General features: G+C 37.8%; 5 protein-coding genes across 5 annotated transcripts; 1 reads left to right on the plus strand and 4 right to left on the minus strand.

Annotated features, from left to right (window-relative positions):
- Nucleotides 1-252: 252 nt before the first annotated feature.
- LOC137575115 (voltage-dependent anion-selective channel-like) lies at nucleotides 253-1,585 on the minus strand. Its single transcript, XM_068287523.1, has 3 exons — nucleotides 1,038-1,585; nucleotides 726-956; nucleotides 253-662 (listed from the first exon to the last, which is right to left on the minus strand). The coding sequence occupies exons 1-3, from the start codon at nucleotides 1,493-1,495 to the stop codon at nucleotides 362-364; spliced, it is 990 nt and encodes a 329-aa protein (XP_068143624.1). The 5' UTR covers nucleotides 1,496-1,585; the 3' UTR covers nucleotides 253-361.
- An 89-nt stretch (nucleotides 1,586-1,674) lies between these two features.
- Porin2 lies at nucleotides 1,675-3,037 on the minus strand. The gene is made up of 3 exons (XM_068287514.1): nucleotides 2,541-3,037; nucleotides 2,249-2,476; nucleotides 1,675-2,187 (listed from the first exon to the last, which is right to left on the minus strand). The coding sequence occupies exons 1-3, from the start codon at nucleotides 2,858-2,860 to the stop codon at nucleotides 1,809-1,811; spliced, it is 927 nt and encodes a 308-aa protein (XP_068143615.1). The 5' UTR covers nucleotides 2,861-3,037; the 3' UTR covers nucleotides 1,675-1,808.
- Nucleotides 3,038-3,969: 932 nt separating this feature from the next.
- On the minus strand, nucleotides 3,970-6,177 carry LOC137575104 (voltage-dependent anion-selective channel-like). The gene is made up of 3 exons (XM_068287513.1): nucleotides 5,151-6,177; nucleotides 4,439-4,669; nucleotides 3,970-4,377 (listed from the first exon to the last, which is right to left on the minus strand). The coding sequence occupies exons 1-3, from the start codon at nucleotides 6,065-6,067 to the stop codon at nucleotides 4,077-4,079; spliced, it is 1,449 nt and encodes a 482-aa protein (XP_068143614.1). The 5' UTR covers nucleotides 6,068-6,177; the 3' UTR covers nucleotides 3,970-4,076.
- A 1,654-nt stretch (nucleotides 6,178-7,831) lies between these two features.
- On the minus strand, nucleotides 7,832-13,449 carry porin. Its single transcript, XM_068287500.1, has 3 exons — nucleotides 13,292-13,449; nucleotides 8,628-9,175; nucleotides 7,832-8,553 (listed from the first exon to the last, which is right to left on the minus strand). Exons 2-3 carry the CDS (start codon nucleotides 9,173-9,175, stop codon nucleotides 8,253-8,255), a joined length of 849 nt encoding a protein of 282 aa, XP_068143601.1. The 5' UTR covers nucleotides 13,292-13,449; the 3' UTR covers nucleotides 7,832-8,252.
- On the plus strand, nucleotides 10,133-11,801 carry LOC137575114 (DNA topoisomerase 1-like). Its single transcript, XM_068287522.1, has one exon. The coding sequence runs from the start codon at nucleotides 10,260-10,262 to the stop codon at nucleotides 11,739-11,741; it is 1,482 nt and encodes a 493-aa protein (XP_068143623.1). The 5' UTR covers nucleotides 10,133-10,259; the 3' UTR covers nucleotides 11,742-11,801.
- Nucleotides 13,450-14,361: the final 912 nt, after the last annotated feature.

The raw sequence follows: 14,361 nt of genomic DNA on the forward strand, positions 1-14,361 counted from the left end.
CATAAAGGTGAAAAAGAACATCGATGTTTTTTCGATGCATCGATATAGCGACTATCGAATCGACTATCGTAATTTACAAATCTCGATCAACATCGATATATCGATAACCAACCAACAGCGATAACGCTAGCGCGGTAAATTTTGTTTAAATAGTGATTGCCGTTATATCATAAAAAAATGAATAAACCAACATCGGACTTCACCAAATTTACTTAAAATAGAAACATTTCGTGTAGACTTAAAATTGAACGCTTTACTGTTTTATTTTGTTTATTATTAAATTTTGTCAACCGAAATTCATATTTATGTTCAATTAAAACTGAGAGCGCAACAAGTAAATCAATTCCAGAACTGAAGAAGACTACGAATTTATAATCCAGGCCACGCCAATCTTATGATCACCGTCGATTGGCGATTTGCCCTCAAAACCGAAATGATAATTAATTTCCATATTGTCGTTTAATTTCGATTGATACACCAATCCTATACTGCCATCCTCTCTGACCTTGGCTTTAAGCAATGAACCGCTGTCGAGCATATACTGACCGCCAAAAGCGATTCTCCTTGTCTCACCACCGCCATACAGATTCATTTTTAAGGCAAGAGCAAATTGTTCGCCAAACCTTTGGAATATGGATCCACGTACATCTTGGAAATTCTCCCTGTTTTCAAAAATCACGAAAAATTACTTATGTAAACGAATTTTGTTTGCATTAGGATCTTACAATTTAAGGCCAATTTCGGAACTACCATTGTCATAGCCCAAACAAAATGCATGTTTATCGAATCCTTTTTCTTCCAGATTATAGACTGCGCGATATCCCAATAACCAATTCGTAGCGGGAGCTACAACAAAATAGCCCATTAGCTTGGGCTCATTTACAACCGGAAGAACGAATTCCATTTTAATGGGGGAGAGTTCAAAACCAGTTTTTACTTTCGCTTTAATATCAAAACTATAAATAAATTAAATGAAAGTTGAGGATTACCTCCTCGATAGGGTATTAGGCGGAATGAAATTTACCAATTCGACCTACTTTTCGTGCTTTGAGTACGTTGTCCTTAATAACGCGGAAAAAATGCCACCAGCCATCGGTGTGTCCACTCCCGCTTCTGATAGCCATTCGTTATTACTTAGCCAATTTTGAGACAAATGAAAAGCACCGAACTGTTTGCGAATTTCAACACCACCGAAAATATTTTTGAAATCGGGATTAGCTGAACCGAATGTGGTGAGTCCAACATCATTGTTCGTCCTAGTGCCGCATTCCATATAAAAAACACCATATTTATAGCCCCTTATCAGGCATTCCTTGGCCCATCCGCCAACATTAAAATATGAGGCCATCTGACCCTCTAATGGTGGCGGGGCTATAAGTTCAGGCTCTTCTTCAGACCCAGCTTGCTCGTCTTCATCTTCATGGGCATCCTCAGCGGCATCGGATTGCTGTTGTTTTCGACGTTGAAACACGCTAGACAATGTCCTTCGGCGCATTTTAATGAATGTGTATCAATAAATTTGAATAAAATAACAAGGCGACAACTTTTGATGCTATATTAATAAATAAGCTAACTAAACTTAATTTGAAATCCGAATTTCTAATGGACTAGCTGTCACCTCATTAACATGGGCAACTACGATCTACCAACACAGAAGAAAAGGGCCAAAGGACCTGTCATATCGAAAATTCGTTTATTGTATGTCTTATTTAGTGATGTACTATATCCAAAAAAAAAAAAAAAGAAGTTTTACTCCATTTGTAGGGATAACAGGTAATTTAACAGTCAATCGAATCCTTTCATTGCTTCTAGCACTCTAGGGCCACACCAACGCCAAATTTGTGATTGCCACCGCCAATATCATTACCATCGAGGACAGCGGATATGGAAGCGGTGACGCCTTCCCGCAACTTCTGCTCATAACCCAGGCCAACCTCGATGGCATTGTTAATCTTGGCCCTTATTAGGGAATCAGCATCCAAATGATAAATCATGCCCACACCAAACATTAAATTGCCGCCACTCTCATCCTGTGGCACTTGCTGTGCTGGTACTTCGTTTTCAGCTTGACCGGCAACGCCTTCAGGCCCTCCACCAGTCCTGGAAATCTTGGAAATCTCCACTCCAGCATCGAATTTTTCATTAATCTTGTAAAAGAGTGAAGCTAACCAGGAATCACCATTCATTCTAGAAAGAAAATATCATCTATTTTCATAAAATGTTTCAACCTCTCTCTCTTTGCACTCACAATTCCCCATGCACTGTCGCCTGTTCCCCATTGGTCCAACCCAAGGCTACTTTCCAATTTTCAACCTTTGTGTTGCCCACATCAAATTCACAGCCGACACCACCCAGAAATTCCTTATGTCCCAGAACCAAAGAGCAATTCAGTATGGGACTGGAGCTGATATCAATGTCTGACCAAAAGTTGAACTGCTCTTGGGCATAGCCCAACTTGAATTTGCCCTCCTTTGCACTAAATTCGAATAAAAAATGGTAAAAACATGGCAATTAAACAAATCATATGATAGTTTGCTCACTTTGATCTTGGCTGAAATCTTCCTGCCAATGCCAGTACTAAACCCTCGGCCAATTTATCTTTTTGCATAATTTCACCATAGAGCCAATTTTCAGTGTTCCAACGCTCGGTCAATGTAAGTCCGTGCTCCTCGATCTTAAATTTGGATTGCAGTGTGCCCATCACCTTGCTGTTGTCCTGGGTGGCGAAACCCGTGGTGAAGAACTCAATTCCTGAGCTGGACATGGATTTGCAATCCAGTTGCCATATTCCTGGATGATAGCCGCGCTTGAATAGGTCACGGGCCAATTTGCCCAAATCTGTATAAACCGGTGGCGCCATCTCAATCCAAAAGGAGTAGTTTGTCTTTGTAAAGTATTCTTCGCTGTTTTTCTGTGTCCCACACTTATGTCAAAACTATTTTCTATTACTATTCTTACCAGACGAAATTTTGAATATACACATAAACATATTCTATGATATTTTGTTCAATGTGTTCTCTGTTCATTACTCTCAACACTTTTAAAAGAAAAAGCTGCCTACTGTGACATTTCTAATGAACGACGAGTTAGATAACACTCCTGGTCTAATCAGACTATCAAAAAAGAAACGTTTAGCTAAGTTCATATATCTACAATTGTACAGCTACGATCAGTCGGTAGTAAAATTATTTTCATTAAGCCTGGCGACCGTTTTACGTAAGCCAGTAATTGTGATAGACATGGGTCAATCCAATATCAGATCTAAAGATATTCCATCAAAATTTAAGAAAGGATTGACTTCAGATAAAGGTAATCAAAAAACTATCTACACAGAGATTAAAAGGCTTTGATGTGTTAAAAAAAATGTTGAGTTTTTTGTCCGTCGATTAGCATCCCTTTATCACAAATGCAGAATTTTTAATGTAAAAGATAAAACATATAGTTTGGGAGATTCCAAGTTTTACTAGCGATCTCTGAATTACGTATAGTATAATGATTCCCTAAGTTGTATGATTCATTTGCAAGCATTCACAGACTTTTTTTAAAATGATAAATTCAGGCCATTAAGGGAACCTCGAAAGCAAACTCCTGACAACCCCCAATTCAATGAATAGGTAAATTTTCTTCTTTTATTACACAAACGTTAAGCCACAAGTTAAGTCATTTATTGACCAAACTCTTTAAAAATGCTCTTGGTCTTGGTCCCACTACAATTAGCATTTTTATAAATCTTCGCTGGGTGTCCTATTCACCACTGTAATTGGCCAAAAGAACACTTTGTAATTTGGCTTTACAATCGTATCAGGCCTGAAATTTTTTAGGGAGACTAGTTCCTCTAACCAAACAAAAAACACCTTTTTCCAGTTTATTTTAAATTTAAAAAAATGCATTAAAGATCCCCAATGTTGGTGCCATCGTCTTCCCTATCGCAGGTGTCCAACCCATTTGTCAAACACAAATTACACTCAATTGCATTTGGTAAAATTTATTTTTAAAATCGAGTAGAGATGAGGTAAGGAATCTGTGTAAATAATTGTGTCTGGTTTCTTCATATTACTTTTTCTGAGTGTGTGAGACTAAGAATTTAGGATCCATGCTACGCCAATTTTATGATCACCGTCGATTGGTGATCTGCTATCGAAACCGAAATGATAACTAATTTCAATATTTTCGCTTAATTTTGATTGATACACCAAACCCATATTGCCATCCTCTTTGACCTTGGCTTTAAGCAATGAACCGCTGTCGAGCATATACTGACCGCCAAAAGCGATTCTCCTTGTCTCACCACCGCCATACAGATCCGTTTGCAAGGCAACAGCAAATCGTTCGCCCAACCTTCGGAATATAGATCCACGCACTTCTTCGAAATTTTCCCTGTTTTCGAAAAAACATTACATATGAACGATTTTTGATCTTTTACATTACTATGTCTTACATTTTAACGCCGACTTCGGAGGTTCCATTGTAATAGCCCAAACAAAATGCATGTTTATCGAATGCTTTCTCCTCCAGATTATACACTGCGCGATATCCCAATAACCAATTCGTAGCGGGGGCTACAACAAAATAACCCATTGCCTTGGGCTCATTAACGACCGGGAGAGCCAGTTCCATTTTAATGGGGGATAATTCAAAACCAGTCTTAACTTTCGCTTTATATTCAAAACTATAAGTAAATGAAACAATTAAGTCGTCTCTCCGACTTCTCAAAAACTGAAACAACTTCTGTTGAAATGTATATTGTATATTGAATTCCTTTTATATGCTTCATATCAAGCATATGCTATCTCAAGGACAAGGGCACTCTAGCGCCGCTATTGAAAAGCATATTTATAAGCATAACTTCGCTATTTTTATCCCATTTCGTTCAAATTTGGTATGAAACTATCTTTAAGCGGACAGATGGACATATCGACTCGGCTGTTGATGCTGATCAAGAATTTATATAAGCCCTTGGTCGGAAAAGCTCCCTACAGCCTCTTACATACATTTTGGCGACTTTAATATACCATTTCAAGCTATTTGTGCTTGGTATAATAAAGACCAAATAAAAAGAGTGAAGAAAGACACTAAATCTAGTTGAGAAAATCGTTGTTTTCCATTCGAAGAAAGGACAATTGGAAACATTAATCATTTTAAGGACTCACTTTTCTTGTTTTGAGTACGCTGTCCTTAATAGGGCAGAAAATATGCCACCAGCTATTGGGGTCTCCACTCCCGCTTCTGACAGCCATTCGTTACTGCTTAGCCAATTATGAGACAAGTGAAACGGACCCAATTGTTTGCGAATCTCAACACCACCCAAAATGTTTTTGAAATCGGGATAAGCTGAACCGAATGTGGTGAGTCCAACATCATTGTATGTTGAAGTGCCGCATTCCATATGAAAAACACCATAATTATAGCCTCTGATTAAGCAATCTTTAGCCCATCTGCCAACATTAAAATATGAGCCCACTTGACCCTCCACTAGCGGTGGCGGAATGATTTCGGAATCTTCATCGGATATGGGTCCAGATGCGCCATCGGAATGCTGTGGTTTTCCTCCAGAGGATCCTTGCTCCTTTTTCTTATCTTCTTCCTTCCTACTTTTGCCTTCGCTAGCAGCATCGGATTGCTGTGGTTTTCCTCCAGAGGATCCTTGCTCTTTTTTCTTATCTTCTTCCTTCTTATTTTTGCCTTCGCTAGCGGCATCGGATTGCTGTGGTTTTCCTCCAGAGGAGCCTTGCTCCTTTTTTTTATCTTCTTCCTTCTTACTTTTGCCTTCGCTAGCAGCATCGGATTGCTGTGGTTTTCCTCCAGGGGAGCCTTGCTCCTTTTTTTTATCTGCCTCCTTCTGATTTTTGGCTTGGCCAGCCGCATCGGAGTGCTGCGGTTTTCCTCCAGAGGAGCCTTGCTCCTTTTTCTTCTCTTCTTTCTTATTTTTAGCTTCGCCAGCGGCAGGTTTTTCTCCAGAGGCCACTTGCTCCTTATTTTTCTTTTCTCGCTTTTTCTTATGGAGTTCCTCATCGGAATGCTGTTTTTTCCCAGAAGGAATACATTGTAATATAGGATGTTGGTGCATTCTTATGTATGTATATCAACATAGAAAAAAAAATTAAAATCAAATAAAAAGGCGAGAACTTTTGATACTACTTATTATAATAATTATGCTAAACAAACTGAATTTTCAAGCTAACTGGTAACTACGATCTACAAAAAGAGAAATGGGCAAAACTATTTGTTAGTTAAACAGCCATTCGAATCCTTTCACTGCTTCTATGGCCACGGATCGTGGCATAAATTAAACAAACCTGATCTGCCTTTACAGCATGGGTATGTAAACTGGTTGACTCTACCCAGATCATGTCTAAATCTTAAAGCCGATCAAGAAAATATATTCTCTATAAGGTCGGAAAAGCTTCCTACTGTCTCTAACATAGATTTTGGCGACCTTAAATTAATTTTACCATTTGGGTGAATGGTATTAAATCTGCTAAGATGTAACTCATTTTGTGTAAGAAACGGCAATGTGAACAACAAATAAAAGTCAAAAATTTCGTTGCAGATATCCATGCCAGATATCTGTTCAAGCAAGAGTAACACTCGATTGCTTTTATTAAAATTTATTTTTAAAATCGAGTAGAGAAGAGGTAAGGGATCTGTGTAAATAATTGTGTCTGGATTCCTCAATATTACTCTCTCTGAGTGTGTAAGAGTAAGAATTTAGGATCCATGCTATTTTGATTGATACACCAAACCCATATTGCCATCCTCTCTGACCTTGACCGCCTAAAGCCATTCTCCTTGTCTCGCCACCGAATATAGATTGGTTTTTAAGGCCACAGCAAATCGTTCGCCAAACCTTTGGAATATAGATCCACGTACATCTTGGAAAGTTTCCCTAATTTCGAAAAACCTGAAATATTATTTAAGCTAATTATTGTAAGCGAATTTTGGCTATAAGTATTAGAATCTTACAATTTAAGGTCGACTTACAAAATGCATGTTTATCGAATCCTTTTTCCTCCAGATTAAACTCTGCGCGATATCCCAATAACCAATAACCAATGAAATGGAAAAATATTTTTGAAATCGGTATACGCTCCACCGAAAGAAGTGTGGACAACAGCCTTATTCGTCTAGGTGGTGCATTCCATATAAAAAACCCCATATTTACAACCTCTTATGAAGCATTGTTTGGCTTGAACGCCAACATTAAAATATGAGCCCACATGACTGTGGCGGCATGAACTCGGAATCATCTTCAGATTTAGATGCAACTCGGTCCTGTCCATCGGAATCTTCAGGGGCATTTCGACGATAAAACACGTCATAATAAATTTGCTAAATAGACTGAATTTTAAAAGGACTAGCTGTAGCCTTATATACATGGGCAACTACGATCTACCAAAAATGAAGAAAGCAAAAATATGTATAAACATTATCCCCAAATTTGTTTGAATGTCTCATTTATCGAATAATAGTCAATCGAATCCTTTTATTGCTTCTAGCACTCTAGATCCTTATTCTTGGCCCTTATATGCTTTAAGATTCATGTTTCCCGTTGCTGGTGTCATCGTCCTCTCCGTCATGGATACCTATCCATGCCTTTTATCTATTCAAGCACAAATTGCATTCAATTGCTTTTGATAAAATTTATTTTTAAATGCACAAACGAAAACGAGTTGGGTAGAGGTAAAGGGTTGTGTGAGATAATTGTGTCTGATTCCCTCAATGACTCTTTGGTGTGTGTGTGTGTGTGTGTTTGTGTGATGCGTATATATATAGATTTTTATACATATAAGTATAGCATGTATCTCTGATGAATTTCAAAATAATGCAGAGCTTGTTATTCCATTTTTCCGTTTTTATTTAATAGGTAAATGTAATTTTTGCACTGAATCTTTTGCCAACAATAAATTTCTATTATATGTACTAAACAAAAGCCACACCAACCACAACATATCTCTCTGCCCTAGTCTAGTCCCCACATTTTTTCCCCGTGAACGTTTCAATTCATTCGTTGGCAGTGAGATGGGAAAAGACAGGTTGTTGGTATTGTTGTTGCTGTTGGTGCTGCTGCTTTCTGATTGAAACTAATTGCTAATACATGAAGATTCTCTTTTACACTTTTATTTTCTTGTTTTACTGCACTTAGTTGTTGTTCTTGTAGTAGTTGTTGTTGTTGTTGTGTGTGTGTGGGATGTTGTTAGATAACTTTTATTTTATAATCAAGTGGCGGCAAGGCAACTGACATAGCTGCATTCTTAAGCCTCCAATTCAAGACCGACACCAATCTTGTGACCGCCATCATTAAAGTTCTTGCCATCGACCAATGTGGACAGGGTCAAGGTGATGCCATCGCGCAGTCTCTGCTGATAGCCCAAACCGACCTGGCTGACATTGTTGACCTTGGCGCGAAGGCTGGCATCGTCACCCAATTGATATTTAGCACCAATGGCAAACTTGGTGTTGCTGGTGCCATTGGTCCATGACAATTGTACGCCCACATCCAGTTTGTCCGAAGTGCGTTGGAAGATTGAGCCGCTGAACTCTTGGCCATCGTTGCTACATGCACAGGTGGGGGGAAACAAAATCTGAAGATCAAGGAAATTGCAAGCAGGGATAACAAATTTACTTACACAGCTGTGTGCAGGACAAAGTCCTTGGCGGTATAGCCAAGGGCAAAGTTGTTGGTGGTCAACTTGGCCTTCTGTGTATCGAATGCGGTCTGGTAGCCAGCCAACCAGCCCTGATAACCCAAAACAGCCGAAGCATTGATCAAGGGACCCTTCAGATCAATGTTGACGTCGGAATCGGCCTTAACATTCTCATGGCCATATGCGACCTTGAATTTGCCACTCTTGTTGCCCGATTGTGGGGCGAAGTTGCCCTCCAGCGACAATTTCAAACCCTCGAGCAGCTGATCCTGGACAGCTACCTCAGTGAAAAGGGTATTATCTGTGTTCCATTTCTCAGTCAGAGTGAGGCCATAATCCTTAACCTTGTATTTGGTCTCCAGAGAACCAAACACTTTGCCAGACTCCAAATTCGAGTGTCCAGCTGTGTTGAATTCAATGCCCGATGGGGTCTTCGTCTTCAAGTCCAATTTCCATAGACCGAAGTTGTAGCCTTTGCTGAAGATGTCGCGAGCTTGTTTGCCCAAATCGCTATATGATGGAGGAGCCATCTATAAAAAAAGTAAAGAAAGGTAAATCAACTTGTAAATTTACGATTTAAATACATTTATAGGCATTGATTTCATGATTATAATCCATTATTGCACAAATAACCTAGAGAGAGATTAAGAGAGAGAGAGAGAGAAGAGAAATCTAGCAAAATAAGATAAGCCATGAATATACTGAGCGAAACGAAAGAGAACAGACTGTTTCGGCAAATAGTTTCGCTTGTTTTTGGCTAAATGTCAATAGAAATTCGATTTAAAATTAAATTTCAAGGCATTCAAAGGGTTGCCCATCACTGTGAGGGGTCAATAAACGTCTAGGCTGATGAAGAGACTAAAATATATGTAAAGAGAGCGAGACCGAGATTGTTTGATGACGCACTGTGTGACTTTTGATTACTTCTTTTAATAGACGACTATATGTCCATTCGTTTGCCATGACCATTAATATATATGTATATGTATATATATATAAGATGTATGTTGCCAATGAGTGGATAATACTAATACGAATATATGTAAATAAATATATGATTTTATTTTCAACTGATTACAGTGTAACGCTAGATATTTTTTGAAGGTAGAAGCAAATCGATATGATAAAAGAACTATGACATACAATTTATAGTGTTATAAAGATATAAAAAAAAAAACAAAAATAAAGCAAATAAATTGAAACTTTGTAAACTTAATCAAAAGAAAATATTAGCACAAAAATGGGGGAAAATGAGGCGGCTGCCGGAAAGGACCATAAAAGATGGTCATCTAGAAAGGAGAATAAGGAACATACTTGTCGTAGCTTTGCCTTAAAGGCAGAAGATGATTATAGCGAACCCAAAAAGAAAAGATTCAAATTGGAAAACGATTCAAAATCGACCAAGGACGGGCTGAAAACTGAAAAAAAGACATCTGGAAATGGTGGGAGGAGGAGAATCGTGAGGATGGGGTCAAATGGTTAACACTAGAGCATAATGGGCCGGTTTTTGCTGAACCGTATAAGTGTTTACCTCCTAATGTGCGGTTTTTTTATGATGGCAAACCATTCCAGCTAAGCAAACATACGGAAGAGGCAGCTACATTATATGCCAAAATGTTAAATCATGAATATTGCAGAAATACAATTTTTAATAGAAATTTTTTCATGGACTTTCGTGGCACCATGACTTACAATGAGCGCAAGATTATAAAAGATTTCCATAAATGCAATTTTTATGAAATTTTCGAATATTTTCAGGCTGAATCAAATAAACTTCGGGCGGCTACCAAAGAAGAAAAGTTGTCCGAAAAGGAGGAGAACGAATCTCTAATTAGCAAATATGGTTTTTGCTTACTCGATGGTCATTGTGAGAGAATTAATAATTTTCGATTAGAAGCTCCAGGACTATTTCTAGGACGTGGCGATCATCCGAAAATGGGCATGATCAGGCATCGAGTTTGGGCGTGCGATATAACCATTAACTGTGGCAGGGATTCCAAAATACCAATGCCACCACGTGGCGAGATGTGGAAGGAAGTACGGCACGATAACACAGTAACATGGTTGGCCTCCTGGACAGACAATGTACATGGTCAAAACAAATATATTATCTTGAATCCACGGTCAAAAATTAGATGTGAAAGTGATCACAACAAATATGAGGCAGCTCGTCGTCTACACAAGTTAATTGATAAGATTCGTGCAACATACAGTGAGGAATGGAAATCCAAACGTATATACGTACGGCAAAGAGCAATCGCACTGTATTTTATTGATAAATTAGCCGGTACAGTTCGTTGCAGTTCATTGCGAGTGGAAGATATTCAGCTCCACCGATACCTTATGGATAAAGAGTATGTGGTTGTTTTCGATTTCCTTCGAAAAGATTCTATACGATACTACAACATGATCGAGGTAGAGCCGCGTGTTTTTAACAATTTGAAAGTCTTCGTGAAAGACAAGGAAAAGGGTGATAGTCTCTTTGAATGTCTCAATGCCCATGAGCTCAACGATCATCTGAAGGAACTGATGGTTGGGCTTACTACCAAAATATTTCGTACATATTACGCTTCTCTAACGTTACAAAATCAATTGGATGAGCTGACCGATGAAAATGCAACAGTTCCTGAGAAACTATTGGTCTATAATCGTGCCAATCGTGCTGTGGCCATACTCTGCAATCATCAACGTTCTGTACCAAAACGTCATCAGCAAATCATGGAGAATTTAAGGAAGAAAATACATAACAAGAACAATGCTATTAATGATCTGGAAGCCGAATTCATCGAACTGGAGAAATCCGCAAATCTTTCTAAAACAGTTAAAGATAAAATGATTGCCGCAAGAAAGGGCAAGCAGCTAGAATGTTTAAAGGACCAGCTTAAGACGTTAAAGCTCGAAGAGACTAATCGAGAAGAGAACAAGAATGTTGCCTTAACTACATTAAAATTAAGTTATACTGATCCACGTATAGCGGTGGCATGGTGTAAAAAGAATAATGTGCCGATTGAAAAGATCTTCAATAAAACGCAGAGAACAAAATTTCTTTGGGCTATACACACGGCCGATGAAAATTATAATTTCCTAGGAGAATGACGATAATGAAAATTATGATGACAATAATAATACCGATTAACAGCAGGACTATAGTAATAAGGGAGCAGAAAAAAGCATATTTTAAACAATAAACAACTTTACATAAAGTTTCTAATTCAACCTAAAAACTATTTTTGATACCGAATAAAGATTACATGAAGATCAAAGCTGATCCAAAATAAAGTTTCCAATGGTCCCTATTTCTTCTTCAATAATAAGTAATTTATTGACTTTTGACTTTTGTTCCAGTGTGCAAAATAAAGGCTTCCCATTTTGGGTACATCTCCATCTCGCTATTCAATGCTCTCTGTTTGCTCGTTGGTACTTGTACTTGTTGGTCATTAATTGCTGGTGAGCGAGATCATTGACACAAGAGCTAACGGCACGTTTTCTCTTTGCTTTGGTCTTTGTTTTCGCATAACCGCGACTGCTACTGCAACGGAGGCCGCTGTCTCTGTTGTGACGTTAAAAACTATAGTCTACACAGTCAGGGCAAAAATATTAACCTAAATTATGACATGGTACAGAAGCAAAAACTTTTTATGGCTATAAGCCAAATGGTTAGATGGGAAATGACAAAAACAAGAAGAACCCAAATTGGCAGGAAATGAATATTTGTTTCTCTTTTTCACATGCAATGTGTAAAAAATAATTACGAAAATATTAAAGAGAAAATCCAACAAGGAATTATTTATCAGGTGATGTAATCTCATTTCCTCACTTGTAAAACTGTGACCTTGATATGTGCCGGGAATTGATTTGTACCCTATATTGTTTATATAACCTGGGCAAGCATTAAGCAAAAAGAAAAAAAGGCTAAAAAGGTGTCACAAAACTATTGATTTTTTTGTTGTAAAACTGACGTCATTATTTGCTACCTGCCTCCTTGCGGCCCACATACACCCACCTACCAACTAACTAAAACCTCACATGACTAGCAGCAAAAGGCAAACAAACAGAAGAAAAATTGTAAAATCATTTGAGCACAAAGGCAAAAGTAAAGGAAAAATATAAAAATAATACAAAAGCCTCAATAAAAATGTGATAAAACAAATAATTTCAACAATTTAAACCAAAAAAGCAAGAGACGGTGTGCAGAAGCAGGTCCAATAAAAGAATATGTTGTTACGTAACGGTAATTCATTTCTCTGATTCTGCCGGTCGGCCAGGCAGCTGCTGCCAATGAACTGCAAATTACCGTGAATGTGTATGTGGGGCTCCGTTTGTGTGGGTGAGCCGGCAATGATTACCTATAATTTATCATTAACCAACATTGCTCCTCTTATCAATTAATGATATTTTAAAGCATTGGCATTATCTGATAATACAAAAATCTCGTATTCAGTTCTCTTTTTCAGTGCTCGCTCAATCTGCCAGTGCGCGTGTCTTGCGAAAAATGTCCACCACCCCGTTCCCATAATTTTTTTCGAGGTTATGAAATCACTTGAATTTTTAAACGACTTTCCGTTGCGTTTGTATTTAAGCTCAGCTTAAAGAGTTCAGTGTCGATACTTTTTAGCGTTCATTTTCAGCAAGTTTTATTTACTTACTTTTTAATAAGTTTTAATTGGGGATTATCAAGTGTAAGAGGAACAGATAACAACCACGAGACCACGAAACGCACACCACAAAATGAATTTTGCGACTAAATTAGAGCTGGGAAATCCATGGATGGCTCCATCGATAGTATCGATGGAATTTAAAAAGTACGATAGATCGATGGAAATTTTTCGATGGCGATGAATTTTGCGACTAAATTAATTTCTGCCTCTCGCCGTAAATTCTTGCCCTCTCGCCGTAAATTTCTGCCCTCTCGCCGTAAATTTCTGCCCTCTCGCCGTAAATTTTTGCCCTATTATTAGAGCTGGGAAATCCATGGATGGCTCCATCGATAGTATCGATGGAATTTAAAAAGTACGATAGATCGATGGAAATTTTTCGATGGCGATGTATTGAACTTGATTTGTGCGTGGGAGAAATCTAATCTTAATCAATCCTTTAAGTTAATCAGTTTTCTACAGCAACTATCGAAAAATTGGATGAAAGCGAACTTTCAAACTATTGTTTATTCGAAATATGTTGCTTCAAAAGAAAAAGGTATTTATTTGAATGTATCGAAGCAAACCAAAAATTTGTCACTTTAAGAATTAGGTACGCTAAATTACTTTCGAAATTAATATGGGAATCTTGCAGTAATATAGCTGTTCATTAGGGGGACTCTATCGATGGACTCCCAGCTCTACTCAATTCGGTTAGAGATGTCGATAGAAGTCACAGTTTTTAGCTGGTAGTTTGTCGATACTGTCACGGTGAAGAATCAGTGACAGTTACACGATATTCGCAATAGTTTGTTAAACGGTTTTAAACCTATGATTCTTTTAATAAGATTAAAAGGTACAAGTTAAAAAGAACCCGAAGTTTCTTAGATTTTTGTAGAACACAAAATCAGACCATTCGAGAGGAAACATTCTGTATTGCAAACATTCTGTATTTGTTTTTTTAATATTAATTATATTTATTAAAATAACACATGTATATTCAAAAACAAACAAATTCGTTTTAATATATATCGGTAAGTTTGTTTCAAACAGAGTAATCGTTTGTGATAGTAATATCGGAA

The sequence above is a fragment of the Drosophila tropicalis genome, unplaced genomic scaffold, assembly GCF_018151085.1.
Source record: "Drosophila tropicalis isolate 14030-0801.00 unplaced genomic scaffold, ASM1815108v1 contig_562, whole genome shotgun sequence".
Taxonomy (NCBI): Eukaryota; Metazoa; Arthropoda; class Insecta; order Diptera; family Drosophilidae; genus Drosophila; species Drosophila tropicalis.